This window comes from Monodon monoceros, unplaced genomic scaffold (assembly GCF_005190385.1).
Source record: "Monodon monoceros isolate NGI ecotype Baffin Bay Population unplaced genomic scaffold, NGI_Narwhal_1 Super_Scaffold_21, whole genome shotgun sequence".
In the NCBI taxonomy this organism is placed as follows: Eukaryota; Metazoa; Chordata; class Mammalia; order Artiodactyla; family Monodontidae; genus Monodon; species Monodon monoceros.
This window is the reverse complement of record NW_021703778.1, coordinates 18651911-18675773: the sequence shown is the minus strand read 5'-3', so window position 1 is coordinate 18675773 and position 23863 is coordinate 18651911. Positions and strand designations below refer to the sequence as shown.

General features: G+C 42.5%; 1 protein-coding gene across 2 annotated transcripts in view; it reads right to left on the bottom strand.

Moving 5' to 3' along the window:
- The window catches only part of APBB1IP (amyloid beta precursor protein binding family B member 1 interacting protein), a 102342-nt gene that overhangs the window by 13516 nt on the left and 64963 nt on the right, over window positions 1–23863 (bottom strand). For both annotated transcript variants that reach the window (XM_029236230.1, XM_029236231.1), the window contains 4 exons: window positions 16418–16504; window positions 11303–11446; window positions 7463–7573; window positions 105–203 (listed from right to left, as the gene is read on the bottom strand). In XM_029236230.1, coding sequence (XP_029092063.1) covers window positions 105–203; window positions 7463–7573; window positions 11303–11446; window positions 16418–16504 — 441 coding nt within the window. The remainder of the gene's footprint in view (window positions 1–104; window positions 204–7462; window positions 7574–11302; window positions 11447–16417; window positions 16505–23863) is intronic.

The following is a 23863-nucleotide window of genomic DNA, read 5'->3' as shown; positions in this document are numbered from 1 at the left end:
TTGACTCAGTAAGAATGGATCAGCTGTTTCTCAGTAGCACAAAGACTGGACCCAGGTCAGGAGGCTGGTTAGCAAAGATAGGGTGAGTCCGAACGCTCTCTCACCTTGGCGATCCTGATTCCCGTAACCCACTGATTTAGCATTCTTGCGTCATCACAGCAGAGATACTTGATATACTGGGACTCCTTCTGAATTTGGGGATGCTAGAAAAAGCCATTTCAAAGACCGTTTATAAGCTCTTCACTTATTAGCACCTTTCAAAAACATTTAAAAATTCTCACAGTGTATGAGATTTCCTGAGATGGTGGCCAAAATTACCGGTAGCAATTTTAGAATTAGGAACAGGAGTATATTTTTTTACAGAAGCTAAATTTGGAAAGAATTTCAGAAAGCAGTGACATGATTTATCACAAGCATTTTTTACTATATTATCAATAATCATTTTCATCCCTGCTTTTTGAATGCTTGAAAGCCTTCACATTTATCACGTTTCTAGCCCTACAAGAAGTCCGAATCATTTCTCCATTTATCAGATAAAGGAACTTACCTGATGTAATTCTTATGTCAAGGGATTAATGCTTTTGTGACTCCCCATCAGTCCTAGGGTTACTTCTGCTACCAGGGATTCAGGGTTTCACCCCGTCTTGTCATCTCTTACCCAAATGGGCCATTTTGGCCTCCAGATGGATGGTGCAGAGAAGGAATATTTCTGTCTAATCTTAAGTGGCAACGAGCTAGGTGCTGCACTAGGGGTCATCCAGGCCTTCCAGGAGCTCCTGATCAAAGAGAACAGTGATGGGCAGGCACGAAGGGGAAGGAGAGTCACGGGTCCTTGGTCATACAGAACATCCTTGTCTTTCAGCACCAGAAACAGCTCCTTAATTTCCAATGGCATTCCTGTTCTGAATGTCTTGTAAGAGGGGCAAAACACGGGTCTCTCCAGCAATTTGATGCCTATAGTTCTTAGAAAGCAGCTGTTGTTTTGTTTTGTTTTGTTTCTGGAGGAATTTTAAAAGTTGATCTTGTTACCTTTGGCTTGATATATTAAAATTTCTTTGGTTTGTTTTTTGGTGCATGTCATGTCATGGGAAAGCCAGGTTCCCAGGAGCAGACTTAGACTGTATTGTGCTTGCAAAGAAAGCAACTGTCTGGGTAGAGGGATCCACTTAAACAGCACAATCAACAATTTCTTAAGTATGTACTTCATCTAAATAGACTAAAATGTAGTCATTCCCTTAAGCATAATGGCTGTTGAGCACAAAAGAGAGGCAAGAAATCTTGACCTTGAGTTCTAACTATGGCTCCTCCTATGATCAGGAGATCAAAGTATAGACTTTGGTTCATTTTCTCCAACATTAGTGGGGTGCGTCTCACCAACTTCCTTATGTCACATGTGTACTAAGACTGTATACAGAAGAATTAAGCATCAGATGACCCTGAAGGTCTCTCGTGATCCTCAGGTTTTATGATTCTAAGATAAGCTGCCTAGTGGGCTCCTTTCTGTCTCCCTCGTGAAGGCAGGAACCTTCTAGGCTCCCAGGACATCATACAGGAAGTTCCTGTGCTCATTCTTCTGTCGTGTCTTAGGACCTTGCCAAGGGGTTTACTCCCTTGAGCTTTTCGCTGAAAAAATATTTGCAAAGACGTTTAAGGAAAAATGCTGGCTCCATGCCACTGGTTAGACTCTTCCGCCATTGGTTGCTCCTGACCACAGAAAGAGAAGCTCCTGCAGGATGTGCCATGCAGCACACACAGGTCAGGGCACCTGCAGATGGTTGTTCAAAGGGATCTTACAGATCCTCTAAACTTACCAGTGGGAGACCAGAGAAGTTAAGCCATTTATCCAAGGTCAAAGAGAGTGGCAGAAGCATAACAAGAACCAAGGACCTGTGCATTCAACAGATACATCTGGGGTGCTCAGAAATATACCAATCCCTAGGTAGACAGAGATGAGAAAGAAAGACTCACACTGCACTTAGGAAGTGGAGGCTGGGATGTCACTGGGGGAGACATATGTAAACAAATGTATGATCACTCTATGACATGGTAAAGTTTGTAGTAAAAGTTGGAAACCAGAGAAAGGCTCTTTGGACAAAGTGACAGAATGTTATAATACATTTGAGGAACGTGTAGAAATTCTGTGTGGCCAGGACCTGGGAGCCAGGGAAAGAAGAGGCAGAAAAGAAGGTGGAGAGGAAGTGGAGTCAAGGGCCTTGTGTCAAAATAGCATCTGGACGTTGTCCTCTAGGCAGTGGGGCCATCAGACCTTTGGAACAGCAGGGCATCCAGGCAGCAGTGGTGGCTGGGGCCGTGGAGTGAGGAGGAAAACAGACAGAGAGGGCTGCATGTGAGCCGTCTCTCATAGAAAACAGAACTTAAGGGACTGGACAACAGAGGGGAGAGGAGGGACTTCAAGGATGCGTTCTCTATTTCTAGCTTGGAAAAGTAGGTGGGTATTATGGGTTTCATTGTGTTCCCTCCGAAGACATGCTGAAGTCCTAACCCTCTGTTTAGGTATCTGTGTGAATGTGACCTTATTTGAAAACAGGATTGTTGCAGATGTAAGTAATCAGGTTAAGGTGAGCTCATACTTGATTAGGCATTTATATTCTACTAGGGGAGAAAGCCAATAAAAATACAAAACACTAAGTAATGTAATTTCAGACTGTGAAGAAAATGTAGCAGAGTAAGGGTAGGGAATAGGTGAGTGATGGAGCAGAAGTCCAGAACTCTTCCCATGACCCCTCACCACCTCTCAACGGAGCTCAATAGAGACATAATTCCTCCTGGAGGATGGTCACTTCCACTGCCCCATCAGACCTCACCTCAGAATGCAGTGAGAACAAATTCCCAAAGGAGCAACTTCACAGGAAAGGGGAGTGTGCATCAAAGAGCAAGCACAAGGGCAGAAATGATTCTGGGGTACCAAGTCCTTTCTTGTGAGTATGGACAGCCTCTTAAAAAACTTCTTAATTTACTTATTAATTTTTTAAAATTGAAATGTAGTTGATATGTACAATATTACGTTAGTTTCAGGTGCACTACCTAGTGATGTGACACTTGCCTACATTATGAAATGATCACCAGGGTACGTCTAGCAACCATCTGTCACCATACAAAGTTATTGCTGTATTACTGACCATACTGCTCAACCTCTTAAAGGACAGGTGATGTCTCTACTGCCTTCTCAGAGTGTGGCCCCTGGGCCATCAACATCACCTGGGAACTTGGTGGAAGTGTAAATTCCGGGGCCTGATCCCAGACCCACAGAATCAGAAACTCTGGGGGCCCAGCCACCTGTGTTTTAACAGCTCTCCTGGTGAGTCCCATGCACTCTGAAGTTTGACAACCACTGGTCAATAGAAATATTTAATTGGTTCTAGAGTGCAGTAAGAATGCCTTCCAGTTCTTGCTTGCTGGCTGTGTCTCTCGACATTGCACTGATGGTCTTATGGGCATATATTGTTTAATCTGCACGGGAAGTGTTCTTTCTTAAAAAAAAAAATTGTTTATTTATCTTTTTGGCCGTGCCATGCGGCACGTAGGATCTCAGTTCCCCAACCAGGGAGATCGAACCCATGCTCCATGCAGTGGAAGCAAGGAGCCTTAACCACTGGACCACCAGGGAAGTCCCCAGGAAGTGTTCTTATTTCCACTTTGTAGCAGAGGGCAATGAAGCTTAGAGAGTCCCGACAATGCGCCAGGTGACAAGGCCAGGACTCAAATTCCCATCTTCCCGACAGCGCCCCACCACAGACTGTGATAGTCCGTGAGTTTATCCTGAGTAAGAAACTCCCGGGCTGAACTTCTCAGCCCTTGCATGTCTGTGGAATCACACGATCTCTTAACATGCTTCGCCATAATCTCCAACTCCTTTTGCAATGTATGTGCACATTCTTTGAACTCTTTAAATCTGCTCACCCTCATGAAGTATTTGCATGTCAAGAATTTTTTTCCCCACGGTGGACAGAAAGGCACATAAATGACCAAAATGTTCATAAACAAATTAGGTTCTCCAAACGATGACAGACACTTTTACTCAGCAAATGAATAGAAATTCCTAATATTTCGGGAAGGAACTGAGAAGCATGCCTAAGAGCAAATTAAGCAGGGTGATTGCCCGTAAGGAAACTGGCTTGAGAACAGAACTGATCATTCTGAGGAAAGGGAAATGTGTGTTCCCCTTGGGTTGTTTGTCCTGATTCATGTTTGTTCTTGGATCATCAGGCCTGCTTTTTTTTTTCACCTCTGAGCCCTCTCTCCCATCTGGGAGGCCCTGCCCTCGGTCTCAGCGTTGCCACGCTCAGTGCAGCCCAGGGTGACCTGTGTCCCAGATCAGACAGTTCAGCCCATGATTCTGGGACCTAGTTCCAAGCTTGTGAGTCAGCACCAGAAACCGCATTCCCACCCCGCTCACTGGGTCTAAATCCTCAGCCTGGGAACCTCTAGGCCTGAGAGCTCTTCTTTCTCTTGCTGGAAATCCCTCCTCCAGCCTCTGGACCCTGGCCACGGGTTTGGGCCCTTGCCCCCTCTGACCACGTTCATTCTATTTGTCCGCTCCGAAGTGGACTCCGTCACCAGCTGGTGAGCCCTGACTGTTGACGCTTACAGTTAGAACGCATTCTGATCCTCTGAGCGCAAAACTGGACCGTGCGGAGGAGAAACTAAGATTCCTGGGCCCCATCCTTAAATGGTTTGATTCAGTGGGTCCCGGCCCTGGAACCTGTATTTCTAGCCAGCCTCCCCTGACTCTGATTCGGCCAGTTTATTGACCAGCATTTCAGAACCTCTCTCTAAAACCTTCTCCCTACCTAAGAGATGTGGGCAGTGCTGCAGAGGTGCAGTGCATGCCCATGTGCAAAGGAGGGCCTCCATTTTGGTAATTTCTCAGGGTCTCAGGATTGCAAACAAGGGCCATGGGGGCAGACAGAAACACAATGAAGACAAAGTTCAAGGGCAGCTTGGGCTGGGGGGAGGCAGAGAAGAGATTCTGTGTCCTAGCAAACAGTGTCCGAGAGAATGGCCTCTGGGCCACCCCCCAGCTTCTCATCCTGGCTCAGCCACTTCCTGGTCGGGAGTCTCTGTGCCCAGGTTCCACATCTACAAACTAGGGAGAATTGTGGCTCTCACCTCATAAGGCTGATAAAGGGATTAAGTGAGTTAATATATGGAAAGTGCTTAAATCATTGCATTACACATGAAACATTTCTCGTGTGCTTTTTGTTCATTAAGACATGTCATTTTCTGACAAAGGGATAGAAATGAAGAATAGCTTAGTGGTGGCCAGGGGGTAAGATGGGGATGGGAATAGGAGCGAAGTGGGTGTAGTTATAAAGGAGGGTACCTTGTGGTGATGGGAATGCTCTGAATCTTGACTGGACCAATGTTAATATCCTGGTTATGACATGGTACGACGGTTTTGCCAGATGTTACCATTGGAAGAAACTGGGTAAATGGCACATGGGACCTCTCTGTAGTATTTCTTACAATTGCATATGGATGTACAATTCTCAAAATAAAGTTTAATTAAAAAAGAAAAGAAATGGCGTTTCCTTCAAACTGCTGCAATTTTTTTTTTTTTTTTTTTTGCTCTACGCGGGCCTCTCACTGCTGTGGCCTCTCCCGTTGCGGAGCACAGGCTCCGGACGCGCAGGCTCAGCGGCCATAGCTCACGGGCCCAGCCGCTCCGCGGCATGTGGGATCTTCCCGGACCGGGGCAAGAACCTGTGTCCCCGGCATCGGCAGGCGGACTCTCAACCACTGCGCCACCAGGGAAGCCCAAACTGCTGCATTTTTAAAAGACAAATGGGAGCAGTAGAAGGGGATGCCCAGGCTGCCTGTGCCCCATCAGGGTTTTGAGAATGGTTGGGTCAAGGCGATACCCAACTCCTGGAGTAACAGGCGTGTGACAGTGGCACACGAGTGTGGGCGCCTCTGAAATGATGGAGTGGGTTCATGATCACCTCCAGTGACAGGGTTCTTGACAAAGAATATGTCTGCTACCAATGTAAATGTAAGCACTGTCCTGAATTTGTGAAAATGATGTAAACCTATAGTATAGACTGGCCCACTTCCTCGGGAGAGGTGACAGCTTTGCCAGGAGCACACATGCACACACAGAGTCCAGCTTCGGATGTTTCCAGAAACATGGTAATGGGGTCTTCCTGGGGGTGGATGGGTGACGGACATACAAAGGTGCCTCACCAGGAACCTGGTCTCGTTAACACCTGTTCCATAGACTTCTAACCCAGAAGGAAACAGAGGAACCCTGATTCAGAAAGGAGAAATTCTGGGGGATTTCAGGGAGGGGCAATATTGGGGTTGGGGATTAAGAGGTACAAACCATTAGGTATAAAATAAGCTACAAAGATATACTGTATAACACAGGGAATATAGCCAATATTTTATAATAACTATAAATGGAGTATAACCTTTAAAAATTGTGAATCGCTATATTGTACACCTGTAACTTATATAACATTGCACAGCAACTATACTTCAATTAAGAAATAATAAAAAATGAAGTATATTTGTAGGAAAAAAAAATTCTGTACACAGCCCTGCACTGGGGCCAAGTGGAATGTGCTAACCCCTGCTCTCTGGTGTGAGGCTGTGAAGGGAAAGGAATCTGTGAGGTCGGAGAAAATGGCGTGGCCAGAACAGCTGCATAAATTCCCTGAGTTCATTTCTAGGGGTCAGTCGTTACAGCTGGCAGATAAAAGTTACTTTTGGGGCTTCCCTGGTGGCGCAGTGGTTGGGGGTCCGTCTGCCAATGCAGGGGACGCAGGTTCGTTCCCCGGTCTGGGAGGGTCCCGCGAGCCGTGGCCGCTGGGCCTGCGCGTCCGGAGCCTGTGCTCCGCGGCGGGAGGGGCCACAGCGGTGAGAGGCCCGCGTACCGCAAGAAAAAAAAAAAAGTTACTTTTGCCCAACCTTCCAAAATATGGTGCTAATGTCAACCTTACCAGACACCTGATAATACCTATTGCCTTTTGATAATATGCACCTTAAAAAGTTTCAAGACCCAGTAATGCTATTTTTAGAAAAAGATATATTTTCCTATTTTTTGTATTTTCTATATTTTTCTAGAAAATCTTGTCAACTTCCTAATTTCTAAAGATGTCTTACAATGGAATAAGAGTCTGATAAATAAAGAACTAAAAGACTGATTGTCTTGTCAATAAAATTGTAACTAAAATTTGTTCAAAATATAGAGTTCTCTTTTTCATAAAGTGATGAAGAAATCCAGACAGATTGACTTGAAAGTTTGAGACTCAAATAACAGGCTTTGGAGAAATGATCTGAGATGGTAGAAATGTTTCCCCCTTTCCTATTTTGGTTTACAATAAAAAGCTTATTATGTTATACTTGTAGTTAACTGTATAACATTTAACATTTTTCTTCTTAAAAGGAAACATTACCTTAAATTGCTTACAGATCTAAAGTAAGGACTTCTTAAACCTACCTTTAAAACAAAGCAGTAGTCACTGGGTGCTTTGTATTTCATTTTACACTGAATCCCATAGTAAATGTTGACATTTTCAAACTGTATAAAACATGCCAGATCTCGAGATGTCTGAAAGAGAAGGAAAAAATAACCTCAACCTAGCTGACAAGTAATATTTTTCTAAGGTCGTTCTTCATGGCACAACGAGGCATTACATTTTAGTAGGAAAATACAGAATTTCAGGTAATTTATATAAGCATCTACCACGTATAGCTTTCTAAAACCCAAGCCTACATTTTAAGAAGGAAAGAGCACATCCAGGCAAAACAGCATGCCACAGACCAAAAGTGGAGCAAAAGATTATACTGCTGTTCTAGCACCTACGCGTGGACTCCCAGAGATGACTGGAATCATTACTGATGGGGTTCAGACAAGGTGACCGAGCACCTAGTCAAATATTTCATTTTGTCTTTTGCCATTCTAAGTCATTGATGGATTTCATGACTGAGCATTTAGAAAAAAGTCCCCCTCAGGATGAACAATGAGAGGTAAATTTGATGCTCAGAAAATTCGCACACACTTCATACACTTCTTCCTGAGGAGAAAAGATTCCTTTCATGCCTTCTCTTTAGGGCTGGTGGTGTTGCTGTGGAAACAACACTCTCCTCCATATATAATATGCATTGAGAAGACATCAACCTCTAATCTACATATTTGATTACACTTCAATTACAAATTTGTTCTGTTACTTTTTCCCCCTCACATTCTATAATTCTTTACTGAGTTAATGAATAAAAAAATAAAGGGTAGAATTGCTACATCTCAATGCACAATTATTCCTTTATATATGGTAGTATACTTTTTTCTTGTAAGATGTTTTCTTCTGATTTTCAAAGTTTTAGTTTTTTTATTAGAAAAATAAAACATATTCATCATAATTTTAAAAATAAGTTATTTTATATATAGTAAAACAAAAATTTTCCTTCATCACTCTTTTTTTTTCTAATTTCATTCTCTTCTCTAGAGAAGACATTCTTCCAAATGTTTTTGGGGATACATTTATATACCTATGTATGTGCAGACATACCCACATACATATATACAATTATTAAAATATAAATGAGATTTTACTCTCAATATTTTTCCATGACTTTGTTCTTTTTCTTAACAATATATCTTGGGGTCTTTCTATGTTAGGACATATGAAAGGATATATCACATTCTTTGTATAGCTGCATAACAGTACCACCATCCTACTATAGATGACTAGTGGTTACTTCGATATTTTGCTATTACAAAATATATTGTGCATATGAGCAAATGTTTCTGTGGGGTAGATTGCCAAACATGGAGCTGTCCTTGGAAGGGGTATTCCCTATTATATTTGCAAAAATTTTGCTAAACTGTCCCCCAAGTTGGCTGTACTAGCTTACATTACAAACTTCCGTACATAAGAGTGCCCATTTTTCTTACCCACTCCTGATGAAATCTGCATATCATCAATATTGTTAGTGTTATCAATCTCACGGGAGGAGAAATTTCACTTATTTACATTTTCCCGATTACTAATAAGATAGAGAAACTTTTTAATTATTCACTGGCTACTGATATTTCTGTTTCTGTGAATTCTCAGTAAGCATTGCTGTTTTTCTATGAGTGTGTTTATCTTTTTCTTAATGAGTTGCTGAAGTCTTTTTATGGATATTCATACCAGGTTATACACGCTGCAAATGTACTCTCAGACTCTACAGCTAGTCTTTAACTTCTTGTTTGGTATCTCTGGTCATAAGGAGAGTTAAACACAACTTTATATAGTCAAATCTGCCAATTTTCTTTGTTAAAATTTTGAGTTTTTAGTCTTGTTTAAGAAGGCTTCCCCACTGCCAAATTATGAGAATATTGACCATATATTTTCTCCTAATATTTTGTAATTTTGTCCAAATACATTTAATCAACGTAAGATTTAATTTGGAACATGGTATGAGGTAGGAAGCTATATTTTTTAATGGATATACAATTATTTCAATGCTATTTGTTGAGTATCACATTCTTTCCCCACTGCTATAAAATGCTCACTTGAATTTCTCTTATATTAGATGGCTCTCTGTTGATCTGTTTTCTCTTCCTGTACTGTTTTTGTCTAATGTTTTGACATTTGGGAGGAGGGGTTCTTCCATAATGTTCTTTAAAATTTTTGTGTGTGTCTGTTTTGGAACCGCATCTCTTTCTGATGAATTTTAGAATCAGTTTTTGAACTTCAAGTAAAAAGAATCCTATTGACATTTTTTTATTGGAATTGAATATATAGAAAAATTGGGGGGAGAATTAATATCTTTTCATCCAGCAACATTGTACATTTCTGTTTATTCAGTTCGAACTCATTTCCTTTATTAAGTTTTCTATTTTATGCCATATAAGATCTTGAACCTTTCTTGTTAAGTTTATTGTCAGGTATTTTGTATTTTTTTGTTCTTGCAACGCATGGAATCTTTTGCAGCATATTTAATTTGCATATTGTTTATATAAAGGAAAACAATTTCTTATTTGGTAAGTTTATTTGGTCCACTGGGACCAAACTCTTAAGTTTTTCAGTTGAGTGTCTTATATTGTCTGGTAGACAATCATGTTGACTGTGAATAAAGAGAGTTTTGCCTCTTCTTTTCCAGTAATTATACTTGTTATTCTTTTTCTTGACTTCCTGGCTAGTTCCTCCATTAGTGTTAATGGCAGCAGAGACAGAAAGGATGCCTGTCCAACTCCAATGTGAATGCTTCTAATTTTCTTCCCTAAGTGTGTTGTTTTTGATACGCTTGTATGTCTCACTTATATGTAAATGCCGAAGACATAACATCTCTAAAATAAAACAAATAATTTGTGGGTCAACTGTTATGCCCCCCGCGCTTGGGACTGGAATGAAGATAGCACAGATGGGGAAAGTATGAATTCTAAGACTGAAACGAAATAGGAGTGGTAGCTGCTCTGGACCAAGAATTTCCCATAATGCTCTCCTGCATTCCACAGAGATGACAGTCTTCTAACTAGTGGGAATAGCCCTGGATAGTCACTATGACTTCACCTGCAAGGGATGTGGGTCAAGCCTTATTAGAAGCAGCTTGCAATTTGAAAATATGCCGTTGGGGGGTGCCCTGGATTTGGCAGTGAAGGCAAGACGATTTGGCTTACTCCAGATATAGAAAGAGAGACAGACTACAACTTTGCAAAGGTGAGCAAAGGATGGAAATGGCCATCATCTAAGAAAGGTCTTAGAAAAAGCTAAGAGTTAGAATGAGAGTTAAAATTACATTTCAAAGAAGACAAATTTACTATGTGCTTGTAGATTTGAGGCAATAATCCTAAATTACCAAGTAGAAGTGAAATGATATCTAAGATACTCTGCTAAATTAGGCAGGGAAATGCATATAATTCAGAGAACAATTTAAATATTCAAGTTATAAAAGCTAAAATCTAAATTAAACTCTATCAAGACTTCTAATACCACTATGATTCCAGATAAAAGAAGTTTTACTGTAATGACTACAGAAAAATAGAGTAAAAAGGGGGGGGAAAGTCCTCAAAGATCGATATGTGAAGAAACAAATTAATTTCTAAAAAAGCGCTTCAGTCATAATTTCTGAAACCTGACTTTAAAGTAGATAAAACTCTTCACCTTCAAGAGAGAGCAGTGGAAAGATTCAGGATTTCTGTAATTCTGTCCTAATAGGATATGTATCTGTATAAACACTGTAGTAACATGAATCTCACAGCAAAGCAGAATGTATTTAAATTACCACCTGAGGATTTCTTTACTTTCACTTTCATGAAATGCCTTTTTGCAAAAGCATATCTTTTTTTTCTGACCTTAGTCTTTCCTTTGGGGACATAATAAATTCCAGAAGCTCGTAAAAGAAAATAGCGCCTTTTCCAGGATTTCTTCCCATCTTCTTTCAAATAAAGAGCTCCCTCTAGTTCTGGCACAATGATGGATGTTCCACAAAAACTCTCCTGAAATTGAGATTCCAACGATATAAAACCCATGAAAGATAAAACACATATTTTGTTCACATTTAAACAAACTGTGGCCAACTAGCCTTCAAGCTAAAAATCGTTTTGTCTACAGCTTTGATTGAATGCTTATATTGACACTGCATACCATTTGCCAAAAGACAGGAAGAACATGGTGGTTGAGTCTCAGCTCCTGAGTTAGACTTCCAGGCTTCTTGACCACTTAGCTCTGTGACCCTGAGCAAGTGACTCAACCTCGGTGCCTTTACTTGCAAAATCAGAGTAACGATAGCCCCAGCTTCATAAGGAAGGTTGTGAGTACAATCTTGGTATATTATAAAAGAAAGCATTACCTAAAGTCTATTTCTGTTACTGTAAGTTGATAAATAGAAAACTTATTCCTGTGCCTGTAAGTGAAAAAATTACTGTTTCACTGCTAGTAAATGGAAAAATTAAAATATACAATTCTATACGTAAAATATTTTGTACATTAATATTTTATTTTTGGCATAATTTTCTTTTCTTTTACATTGAGATACAATTGATATAGAATATGTATTAGTTTTCAGTATACAACCTAATGATCTGATGTATGTATATATTGCAAAATGATCACCATCTTAAGTGTAGTTAACATCTATCACCTCACGCAGTTACACATCCTTTTTTTCTTATGATGAGAACTTTTAAGATCTACTCTTTTAGCAACTTTCAAATATACAATACAGTATTGTTAGCTATAGTCACCATGCCGTACATTACATCCCCAGGACTTATTTATTTTATAACTGGAAGTTTGTACCTCTTGACCCCCTTTAGCCATTTCATGCATCCCTACCCCCGCCTCTGGCAACCACAAATCTCTTCTGTGTATCTATGATTTCAGGTTTTTTGTTTTTTGATTCCACACATAGATGAGACATACAGCTATTTGTCTTTCTCTGTCTGACTTATTTCACTTAGCACTCAAGTTCCATCCATGTTGTCAAAAATGGCGAGATTTCCTTTTCAGGGGATAGTTTCTTATCAAAGAACAAAGAAGACAATTATTAATACTGTAGTATCAGAAAAGGATAGTGACAAAGTACATTTTCTAGGTGCAGATGTTTCAAACTCAAAACATGCATAGAAGTATATAATTCTTAATAAATTTATTTTAAAAGCAGTACAAGAAAATTACATATTATTCTATCTTTCAGTTCAAACACTCAAACTTATTTTTGGCTTTGGTTTTTTATAACTCTCAACCTCCTTTCATTCAGTCTCATAAAAGCAGAATAAACTTAATTTTGCATCCTTCAAGTAAATGTATGTGTAGTGCATCTGGGTGACATCTTTGTTCATATCTTTCCCAATTTCCCCCAGTTTAGCTGGTATTAGTTGCCTTGTCAATAATCTCTCTCTCTCTCTTTTTTTTTTTTTGGTCCGCATAAATTTCCTTTAATAATTCCTCCATTTCCAGTAGGATTTCATTTTGAGGTTTAACGTATCAAGCCAGTATAATGTTTTACAGTTTTAGTAATTCTGGATTCCGAGTCCTTTAAGATGAAAATGGAAGTGCAAAGTTTACTTAAGAAATTTCATTTTCTTCGTTTGTAACATCTAAGCCTTCATCCTCTTCATCGTCATCTTCTGCTTGTTGATCCTTTCTTAGTCGACAGGTGGATACCTGTCCTGTTCCAGATGCACACTTAGCTGACACTGATCTCTGAAGACGTGACTTTGAATTTGCTCTTATGATATCTAAACGGGATGAACAATCTGGTGGATACAGAGAATTTCAGAAAACCTCTAAATCTTCTTCACCAATCTTTTGTGTATTTTGGTAGGTAGTAGTGGAGACGTCTAAAGCTTTGCCGTGAAATAACATTTCGATAGTGATAAATTCTGAAAATATAGTCTTTATATTCTTTGTTTTCTGCTTTTCAAAATTGTCAGTAGTTTCCTCCAGATGATGAGTTGTTCGAATAGCATACATTGTAGCTCTTTGTAATTCAGCTTCTTTTAAAAAAATTAATTAATTAATTAATGTTTGGTTGCATTGGGTCTTCATTGCTGTGCGCGGGGTTTCTCTAGTTGCGGCAAGGGGGGCTACTCTCTGTTGCGATGTGCAGGCTTCTCATTGCGGTGGCTTCTCTTGTTGCAGAGCACAGGCTCTAGGCGTGCGGGCTTCAGTAGTTGTGGCACACGGGCTTCAGTAGTTGTGGCACACGGGCTCAGTAGTTGTGGCTTGCGGGCTCAGCAGTTGTGGCTCGTGGGCTCTAGAGCGCAGGTTCAGTAGTTGTGGTGCACGGGCTTCGCTGCTCTGCAGCATGTGGGATCTTCCCGGACCAGGGCTTGAGCCCGTGTCCCCTGCAGTGGCAGGTGGATTCTTAACCACTGTGCCACCAGGGAAGTCCCTGTAATTCAGTTTCTGCCTGTGAAATAACATGTCGATCAGATGGGCTTCTCTGACGTGTTCTTTCTGAGTTAACTGTTTAGCTCCTCAATTCTTTGCTGTTAATGTTGCTTTGAGGTCATCTCGTTTCATTTTTACAGTGGGTTCCGTAACCGAAAGTGGGGTCCAGCTGCTTGCTGCTCAAAAGTCATTATAAAGAGGCCAGTCTGGTGGAAAGGAAACTTTGCTGTATTTTGAATGCCGGCAACTGGTGGGGAGGGCAGACGCCTCTCCAGAGGCCGACTCCCCCCACTGACAGTCAGAGGGCAAGAGCTTTTATAGGTGGAGGGAGGGGGCTACATGCAGAAGCAGCACAGTCAGCTCTGACCGTCATCTTGACATTGATCATCGGTGGTCTGATCAGCGTCATCTTGATTGTTTTAGGTACAGTTAATCTTAGGTTCCAGGGTCGGTTTGTTTCCATTTCTTTGAGGCCGATTCTTGGAATTGTGGCAGCTTATGTCATGGCTACAGTCTGCTCATCATGTAGTTAACTTCTTCCACCTGGTGGGGTTTTCAGTACCTATAAGACAGCTCACCGGATATGGCGCAGAATGTGATCTATGGCCCTTGAGGAGGAACCAAAGGTCCTTGACTTTGCTTAATGACTAAACTATTATTATTTGGTCTCCTTTGTTTTCCTTTGTTTCTGCATTTTCTCACTTCTCGGATTAAGCTTATTCTTTGGCTAATGTTTTTCCACAGACAAAAGGCAGGCTGAGGACATGGGGGGCACAGACCACAGGGTCCTGCTCCCTTCCACTTCCAGAAGCTTGCAAAGGTTCGACTACTTCGGCTTCAACTCTTTCAGCCTCTGCTTGTCGATAATCCTGAAGTTTGGCAAACTCATCAGCCAAGTTTTTCAGGCCCTGCTTTAAATTTGGGGTCTCCATAGAGGCTCACGCGTTGATTTCATTCCCCAGGAGATCTACTCTGTCTCCGCACATAAGCAGCAGCGATCTGGCACAAAACGCTTCTCGTCCCGGTTTTCCAAGCTGTGCCTCCACATCTGGCCTCGCGCGTGGTGGGAGACCCCGGGCTGGGGCCCGACCACAGGGGCTCCGAGGTGCCCAGGCATGTGCGGGGGACGCGAGAGCCCTTCAACGATCTCTTAAATTCAAGCAGATTTGGAGTCCAAGTTCGAAAGCAGGATAATGCTGATTTTTCACAGCATAACATGCTTTGTATTTTCTTTCCCATCCGGCTTTTGAAAAACTGCTGAAGTCTTCCAACAAGACCTATTCAGGCAATTGTATAAACCAAGGCATAACCAGTCCTTGATTTACAGACAGCTGCTGATGCAATAAGCACTGATTAATGGCCAAGGGCTGTGTCAGGAAACTGCTCACTCCCCTTCCATGTCTGTCTGTGTCCATCACTGCTGGGGATGCTCAGAACCTGAATCTCCCTGCTGCTGGGGATGCCTGGTGCTTTATCTCCCTCAACTCAACCTGGAGACTCTTTGATAAATGCAGAAAGAATGTCCCCACTCCCACCGTTGGCCTCCCTGGGAAATACCCACTGTGTTCTTGGTCCCAGGAACCAAAACTTGTAGCCTGTCTCCAGGACCTTGGGAGTGCATGGCAGCAAGGTTGTAGGGCCTGCTCCATCGGGAACAGGGCTGGGAGTGCTGGCAGGGCTAGAACCCTGTGCAGGGGTCTGGGCAGGCCTTGGTGCCTGGGAGAGGGTGCCCTTCAGCATCAGTGAATTGGCTCCAGATGGGAATGTGGGCCAAGGTGTCAACAGGTCTTCTGAGTTTTCAAGAGAAGCCCCAAATCTCCTAACTCAAGAAAAGGTCAACATGTTGTCGGGGACAACAAAAATCTGTCTGGGGCTCCTATGCCCATTTGTGACCTGTGATCTGGCGTGCATCTGCATTAGGGTCGGGGTACAGAGCCTTGATTTTGAGCAAAGTTGCTATGTGAAAACTCATTAGAAGTTTCAGAAAATCAACCGTCAAATGAACTTCTGGAACACAGCCCTGTAAGTGATAATCCAGACATGTGTACCGTACTTTACATGCTGTGCTTCCACTGCCTCCCTAAGTCTTTGTAATAATTCAATACAATACAGGAAACCAAGGTTCTTGGACTTGCCCAATAACACATGAACTTCAACAGGCAGAGGCAAGCTCGGATCAGATCTCTTAACTGCAATCTCACACTTTCTACCACACCTGGCTGCTGGAAGGGCACCTTAGAATTCACTGCAAAGAAGTCACGCCTGACTGTGGAGCACATAAGCAATGAAATATATGGTCAGAGATGAGTTTTATGTGGATTCATGTCTTTTAGTCAAGAATTACGAATCCAACTTCATGAAGAGTAAAATACATTGTCGAAAGCAAAACTTTTTAACAACTGACTCCAAGAACCAGTTTAATTGTCTAAATCGCTATAATTTAGTAATGATTTGATTTTAAAACCCCAAGTTAAAATTTCAGTGTGTCTCAGAATCGCCCATTGTTCTGAGAAGCAAATCATTTAAAAATACAGTTAACTCTCTTTTATTCTACTCTACAAAATTAAACATACCTCAAGCAAGGACTCCTTGTTCTTCGCATTCATTTTCTCATTTGTTTCCTTGCTTTCTTTTTTTCCTCTGTTATCCAAGTAAAAATTCTAAATAAAACAGTAAAAGGTCAAATCAGTAAGTGCTCATTACCATGGTAGCCACTGCACGGAACTCGCGGTCTTGCTGGAGAGAGGAGACATACCTGGAGGAAGTAAACTGTCGACCACAGTGTATGGTCTCTGTCAATCAAGTGCTTATGGAGGGACTTGCTAAGCGCTGACCACTGCCCCACTGGCCAGAAGTAACACCTTCCCTTCCTCCCAGAGTGCACATTCAATGAAGAAACAAGCAAAGAGAGAGATGACTAGCAAAGGATACAATGTCATTTAATTGTTAAATTCCATGGTCTAGAACATGAGTCAAATGCTGGAAGCTGGGAGACCCCAGTGCCCTTGGAAGAGCCCAGAACCAGAGGATGGTAGAGCCCGTGTCCCATGTCCCAGGCCTTTGATCACCATGTAGGATCCCAAGGCCTTGAGGACTAGAGATTCTGGCTTATCCAGAGAAGCACGAAATCTGGATTTTTATAAGCACTGGCAACTAATTTTAATTTTTAAAAACCACGTGGGTCAATCAGAACATAAAGTTTGCTACTTGGCAACTTCTAAGGACAGAGAGAAGCAGAAAGGGCATTTCTGGAAAGAGAACCAGCTTAGCAAAAGAAAGACCAGTTTAGAAGCACTCACGATTTTGGGGGAGTACCTATTACATGCCAGATCCTCAGCCAGGCGCTTTGCAAACATCACCCCCAATTCTAACAGCAAGGCTGTGAGGTAAGTGACAGTGCCCCCATTTTACAGGTTAGGAAACCGAGGCTCAGCAAGGTTAAATAGCTAGGGCACTGCACCCTGAATGAATACCAGGGGCTGAGTGTGTATGATGTGTGTGCCCTTACCACCACACCACACTACCCCTGAAATTGAAGGTCAGTGAAGTTCAAGGGCAGAGAGACTAAACCTCCTCTAATTCCAGCAGCTCCCGACTCAGGGAAGCAGGACCCTCGCCCCCTCCCGTGATCACCTCTTTGGAACATCTGTTTGTGGATTGTGTCAGGCGTGACCACTGCCACAGTCAAAGTATTTAGCACTTTTATGTGGAAATGTAGAGTTTGTAAGATAGTGCCTGAAAAAAATGTATTAAAACTAGAACATGTACTCATGGTGCATAGTGACTAAATTAAGGACCCTCCTGAGTCTAAACACAAATGTTTATTGACACGATGGGAGTGTTTCTCCAAGTGTGATCCCCAGACCACCTTGATGCTCCATAAAATGCATGTTCCTGGGCTCCCAACCTACGGAACTGGAATCTCAGGGGGCCTGGGAATCTACACTCCAACACACTTCCTGGATGATTTTTACTTACACTGAAGTTTGAGAACAGAGTGTATTGGACAGAGAGGAAGCAAACCGCAGGCAAATAAAATTTGCAGAATTAGGAGATCTCCTAGAAATAGAATGCATAACAATGGCAACTTGCTAACTTAAACAGAGGAAATAAATCAAGTACAACTCCTTCCATAATTCTTATTGAATTATCTTTTAATATGTTTTTAAAGAAACTTTTATGTGTTATTTGAAAGGACAGCATAGTGAGAATTAGTGTGATTACTCTATAGGGTTTGGAAACGATTCTAATTTTACGTGTTTGGCTTGAGGACGGTGACTAATGTAATATGTAACGTATGCCACCTGCCAGAACTCTACACTGAGGCCTTACAGGTATGCTTGTCATTTCATCCTCACAGGAACTCCACAGTGTAGGTGCGATTGCTGTTTCACAGATAAGGAAACAGAAGGATTAAGTGATTTGCCCGAGGACAATTAGTGCCAGAGCTTTGAGTTTTTCATGACTTTTCTTGGCATTAAAATGCTCTAAACACCATAGGAGAGAACCCAGTATGACAGCGTGGATGGGCTTAATACCACTGAACTGCACACTTAAAAGTGGTTAAAATGGTAAATTCTATGTGTATTTTATGTGTATTTTGCCAAAAACAAACAAACAAACAAAAAGTGATGACCTAGTTGAGAGTGAATGTAGAGCGTGCTCCTAGCAAGCACACTTGCTTTAGGGCCCTAGAAAAAGTGTGAGCCTGTATGAGTTGAAAGAATGGACAGAGACTGTGAGGGAGACTCCAGGGCATGTGTGTTTCATCATCATCTGGGAAAAGGAGGGCACGTGTCGCCCTCTGCAGGACAGATAAGGGAAGAGCCTTTCTAAACATGAAGGGTCTCATTTTATGTAGTTATCGTGAAGGGTCAGGACGTAGCCGTGTCTTCTCTGAGACCCCCCTCACTTTTTCGGCTTCTGAATACCTTTCTTTCCCCTTCCAAGTGATAGTGCTATATTGTGTTTTTGTTTTAATGAAAATGCAAAAAGCACAAAGAAAATCCAAGCTGGAGATCACGCAGGGCAGTCCTTAGCAAGGACGGATTGCTCTTGGGTAAGAATTTGGAGTGCTCTGTAGCAAGCAGCAGAATTCAAAAGTTAATTATCCGTTGGGGACAATCTGAGCGGAACAATAAGGGAACTTTAAAATGGGAAATGAGACTTTCAGTGACAGCCTGCCTCTTTTTCTCACAGCTTCTGAAAATGCAAGATTTGAGAGCAGGAGGATAGGACAGAAACAGCAAATATGTTACATTTTTAATATCGCCTTTCTGGAATAAAGAGTAAATCAAATAAACACTTATCAATCCACGAGTAAATATTTGTGAGTGCCCTTTGCATGTAAAATATCACCGTTCTTAAGAATCTTTCTATCACACTGAAAAGATAAATATAAGTAGATGGCTATATATCTGTAGATGGGGGAACCATATAAGACACTGCATAAATGCAAAATGAGCTAAGTTCTATAGGTTTTCAGAGAGGAAGAACTCACTGTGAACCGAGATGATTAAGACTTACAGAGGAGGTCAAAGTTGGAACTTTGCCTTGAAAGGTGTTCATATTGAGGTAGGGAAAAAGGAATAAAGAGAGTGTGCAGGGCAGGAGGAAAAGCATGTAAAAACGCCCAGAGTTAGATAAATATTGGGGCTCTTTGAAGCAACCTAAATGTCCACCGACAGATGAATGGATAAAGATGTGATATATATTTATACAATGGAATACTACTCAGCCATCAAAAGAATGAAATAATGCCATTTGCAACAACATGGATGGACCTAGAGATTATCATACTAAGTGAAGTAAGTCAGACAGAGAAAGGCAAATATCATATGGTATCACTTATTTGTGGAATCTAAAGAAAAGGACACAAATGAACTTATTTACAAAACAGAAATAGACTCACAGACATAGAAAACAAACTTATGGTTGCTAAAGGGGATAGGGGGGCTGAGGGGGACAGATAAAGTAGTAGTCTGGGATTAACATCCACACAGAACTATATATAAAATAGGTAAACAACAAGGACCTACTGTATAGCACAGGGAACTCTACTCAATATCTTATAATAACCTATAATGGAAAATAATCTGAAAAAGAATATATGTACATATGTATGTATTACTGAATCACTTTGCTGTACACTTGAAACTAACACAACACTATAAATGAACTATACTTCAATTTTAAAAAAATATTGGGTGCCTTTGGACAAGCAGCCTGGCTAGAGCTGGGGTACACCTGATGAAGACCTGACCATCACTCCCAATTCTTCTCTTCCGCCCTGTGTCAGAATTCACCGATGTCCGTCATCTAGTGATGACTGTGCAGTGCCTCCCCCGAGAATGGCCGGAGCTCATTTCCTTGCCCCCCTATGTTGGGTCTGGCCACGTGACAGGCTTCGGCCAACAGAACGTAGGTGGAAGGGACAGTGCCTCCATCTGAGCAGAGGACCTGAGAGGCGGTGTTGTGTGTTTCCACTCATTCTCCGGCACGCTCGCCTTTCACCAGGAGAGTGTGTCAAGGTGGCTGCTGGTCCGAGGACGACAAGAGGCACGTGGAACTCCCTGGATCTGACGCACATTCTGGAGCCGTGGACAGAGGACCCGATGACCTGCAGGCCCCAGACAGAGGAAACACCTGCTACTCTAAGCCACTGGGATTCTGAGGTTGTGTTCATGTCTCCAACCCTGGCTGATTCACATGCCCACACTGGTTGCTCAGGGGCTCTGGGGCACTGAAGTCAAGACCAGACTTTCTTTTAAAGTAGGAGCCTCTCCTGGAGGCCGTAAATGTGACGCCTGTATGATTTTCCTTCTAGCTGGGCCTGGTCCCGGATGGTCAGAGATGAACCTTGGCAGGACACGGAGGTTGGAAAAGAGGAGGGACGCCATGAGGTCATCTTCCCCCACAGTGGCTGGTACCCTTCTACACCCGAGGGGAAGTGTGACATTGTGGTTCTCTCTGCTCCTCACTCGTGCAACCAAATAAACCATCACCACCACCAAATTTTGGTTAAGAAACAACAAACGGAATGAAAGTTGCCTGAAATATCAATAGTGATGATTGTTGGAATGTGTGGATGATTTAACTTTCCTTTCTTCTACTTTTCAGTTTTTTTTCCAATAAACTGATATTAATTTTGAAGTCAGAAACATACAGGATGTTACTAAAAGAAATGAACAGCAGTACAGCAAGCAGGCGACCTTACGTTAATATGTTTTCCCAATACCTTCTCTGAAAAAGAGATTCTTCAGGCTCCTAGCAAGAAGAACAGCTAATGTTAACACCAGGGTTTGTCTCCCTCTCCAGACACAGACCTCAGGCCTCACGCATCTCTTTTGGTTTCGGGCCCCCACTGGTCTTTGCACAGTGGGAGCTGTATGTCAGCGCAGCTGGGAAAACAAAACTCTTTGGGTTACGGCTGAGTTTCATTTGTTCATCTGAACATCTGGCACTCTTTTAGGATGAGCAGACCACCCTGTGATTACAGTCAACTGGGAAGAGGAACTTTCCTAACGCCAACCAGACTGAGAAACTAGGAGAAACTCAGCTGCTTCGTCAACAAAGTTGCTTTAATTAGGACAGTAAGGTTCTACTGCCCCAACCTACTTTACCCCAAAGAGGCGGGACCACGTGGGCAAAAGGGTCCCTGTCCTGACCCCATGCTTTAGAGGGTCCCTACTCTGCCCCTAACCTCAGGTATTTCTATTCCCCTACACTGTGAACCTAAAACTGCTCTTAAAAAGAGTCTATTATCTGGACTTCCCTCATGGCGCAGTGGTTAAGAATCTGCCTGCCAATGCAGGGGACACGGGTTCGAGCCCTGGTGCAGGAAGATCCCACATGCTGTGGAGCAACTAAGCCCACGCGCCCCAACTACTGAGCCTGCGCTCTAGAGCACGCAAGCCACAACTAGTGAGCCCATGCGCCACAACTACTGAAGCCTGCATGCTTAGAGCCCGTGCTCCACGACAAGAGAAGACATCACAGTGAGAAGCCCACGCACCGCAACAAAGAGTAGCCCCCCCTCGCCGCAACTAGAGAAAGCCTGCGCCCAGCAACGAAGACCCAACGCAGCCAAAAATAAATTAGTTAATTTATATTAAAAAAATAGTCTATCAAAAAAAAGCTTACTCATGTGCTTTGTAAATGGACGCTGCCGGGAATCAAATGGCCGTGGAACTGTATTTCGGTTCCACTGGCTAGCTTATTAAAATGCCAGAATTGATAACATGCTGGACATTGCATTCTTGGCATGTATTTAAACCTGCAATGAAAAATTCTGAAACATTTTTTTGCATGTCAACATACAAATGTGTGAGGTGGTACATCACTTCTCAAACTTGTTCTAGGGGGTTTGCAAGCACAAAAGTTTGATCTTCATTCATAGAGGCAGACTTCATAGAGGTCAGCCATAAGGAGCTGTGTGGGAAGAGAGTAAGGGGGTCACTGAGAAGGAGGGCGAGGACACAGCTTGTGGAGGGACAGAGGGACAGGAGCTAGAGGTCCGAGGGAGATCCGGAGCAAAGATGCTCTCGACTGTGGTCCCCACAATATTCCTTTCCAGTGCCAGCCCGAGAAGCCTGGTCATGCTTCCATGAGATGCCTCTGTATCCTTTCAATAATCATGTTAAAAAGTTCTAGGTAGAGCAGTTTTTCATGACCAAGCGATCCCCAGTGCCAGTTACGGCAGTGTCTGCACACCCAGGAGTCAGCAGTAGCTCTGAAGAACCACTGATAGTCTTGGATCCTCATCAAGGTTCACGAGTGAGACTCCTATGTGGTTCCTTCCTCTTGGGCATGAAGCTAAACCAGTGATGTCCCAAAGTAGCTATTCAATGGGCGGGGTGTAACAGCAGCCAGCAGGAGAATTCATGACTCTGCTTTTCCTCCTTTAAAAATGAGGTGATCTGGGACTTCCCTGGTGGCCCGGTGCTTAAGAATCCGCCTGCCAATGCAGGGGACACGGGTTCAAGCCCTGGTCCGGGAAGATCCCACATGCCGTGGAGCAACTAAGCCCGTGCGCCACAACTACTGAGCCTGCGTGCCACAACTACTGAGTGTGTGTGAGTCTGTGTGCCACAACTGCTGAGGCCCGCGCGCCTAGAGCCCGTGCTCTGCAATGAGAGAAGCCACCGCAATGAGAGGCCCGTGCACGCAACGAGGAGTGGCCCTTGCTTGTCGCAACCGGAGAAAGCCCTCACGTGGCAACGAAGATGCAACACAGCCAAAAATAAATGAATAAAATAAATAAATTTTAAAAAAGGTTTAAAAAATTTTTTAAAATAAAAATGAAGTGATCTGCTATTACCTCTCTAAGTATAGACCAGTCATCCTGGGGAAATTCCTTCCTAATTAAGCATCTTTTGGTCCACAAATTTGCAGGATCTGGTTTCTCTCCGTCACCTTATTACAGATAACTTTTGTTAAATTAATTAGACAAGGAGGCCACTGGACTGCGGGGACTCCAATGCTGGGCAGCCTACGTAAGCAAACCAAAATCTGAGCCTCAAGGTTACCAAAAACCGAAACCTAAGGGCATCCGATCACAAACAGTTACCTAGGCTACAATCAAATAATTTCCTTTCTTGGTTTCTGTACCTTCTCTCTGTAAGTCTCTCCCCTGGTTCTTAGCTGAGGAGTGCTCCTGATGACTTCTGATTTGGTTCTGCCGGATTCGAATCGAATTTTGTTCAAATAAACTCTTAAATTTTTTTAATATGCTTCAGTTCATCTTTTCTCATAGGTGACCGCTGAACTTCGGTTGGCATCAAATGACTTGACTTTTATATATAACGTCGTGATGTTGCAAGCGGTTTTCATGCTGGATTTAACCTTGCGAGGTGGGAAGTACAGCCGTATCACATTGTACAAATAGAAACGCTGAATTCAGGTGTCATCAGAAAGCCTGCTAAGACCACACAGTCAGCAGGTGACACCTGAGACACAGGTGAACAACATCACTTTTCAAGTCACGGGTGGAGGCGGTGCTTTGCATTTGTGCCTGCAAA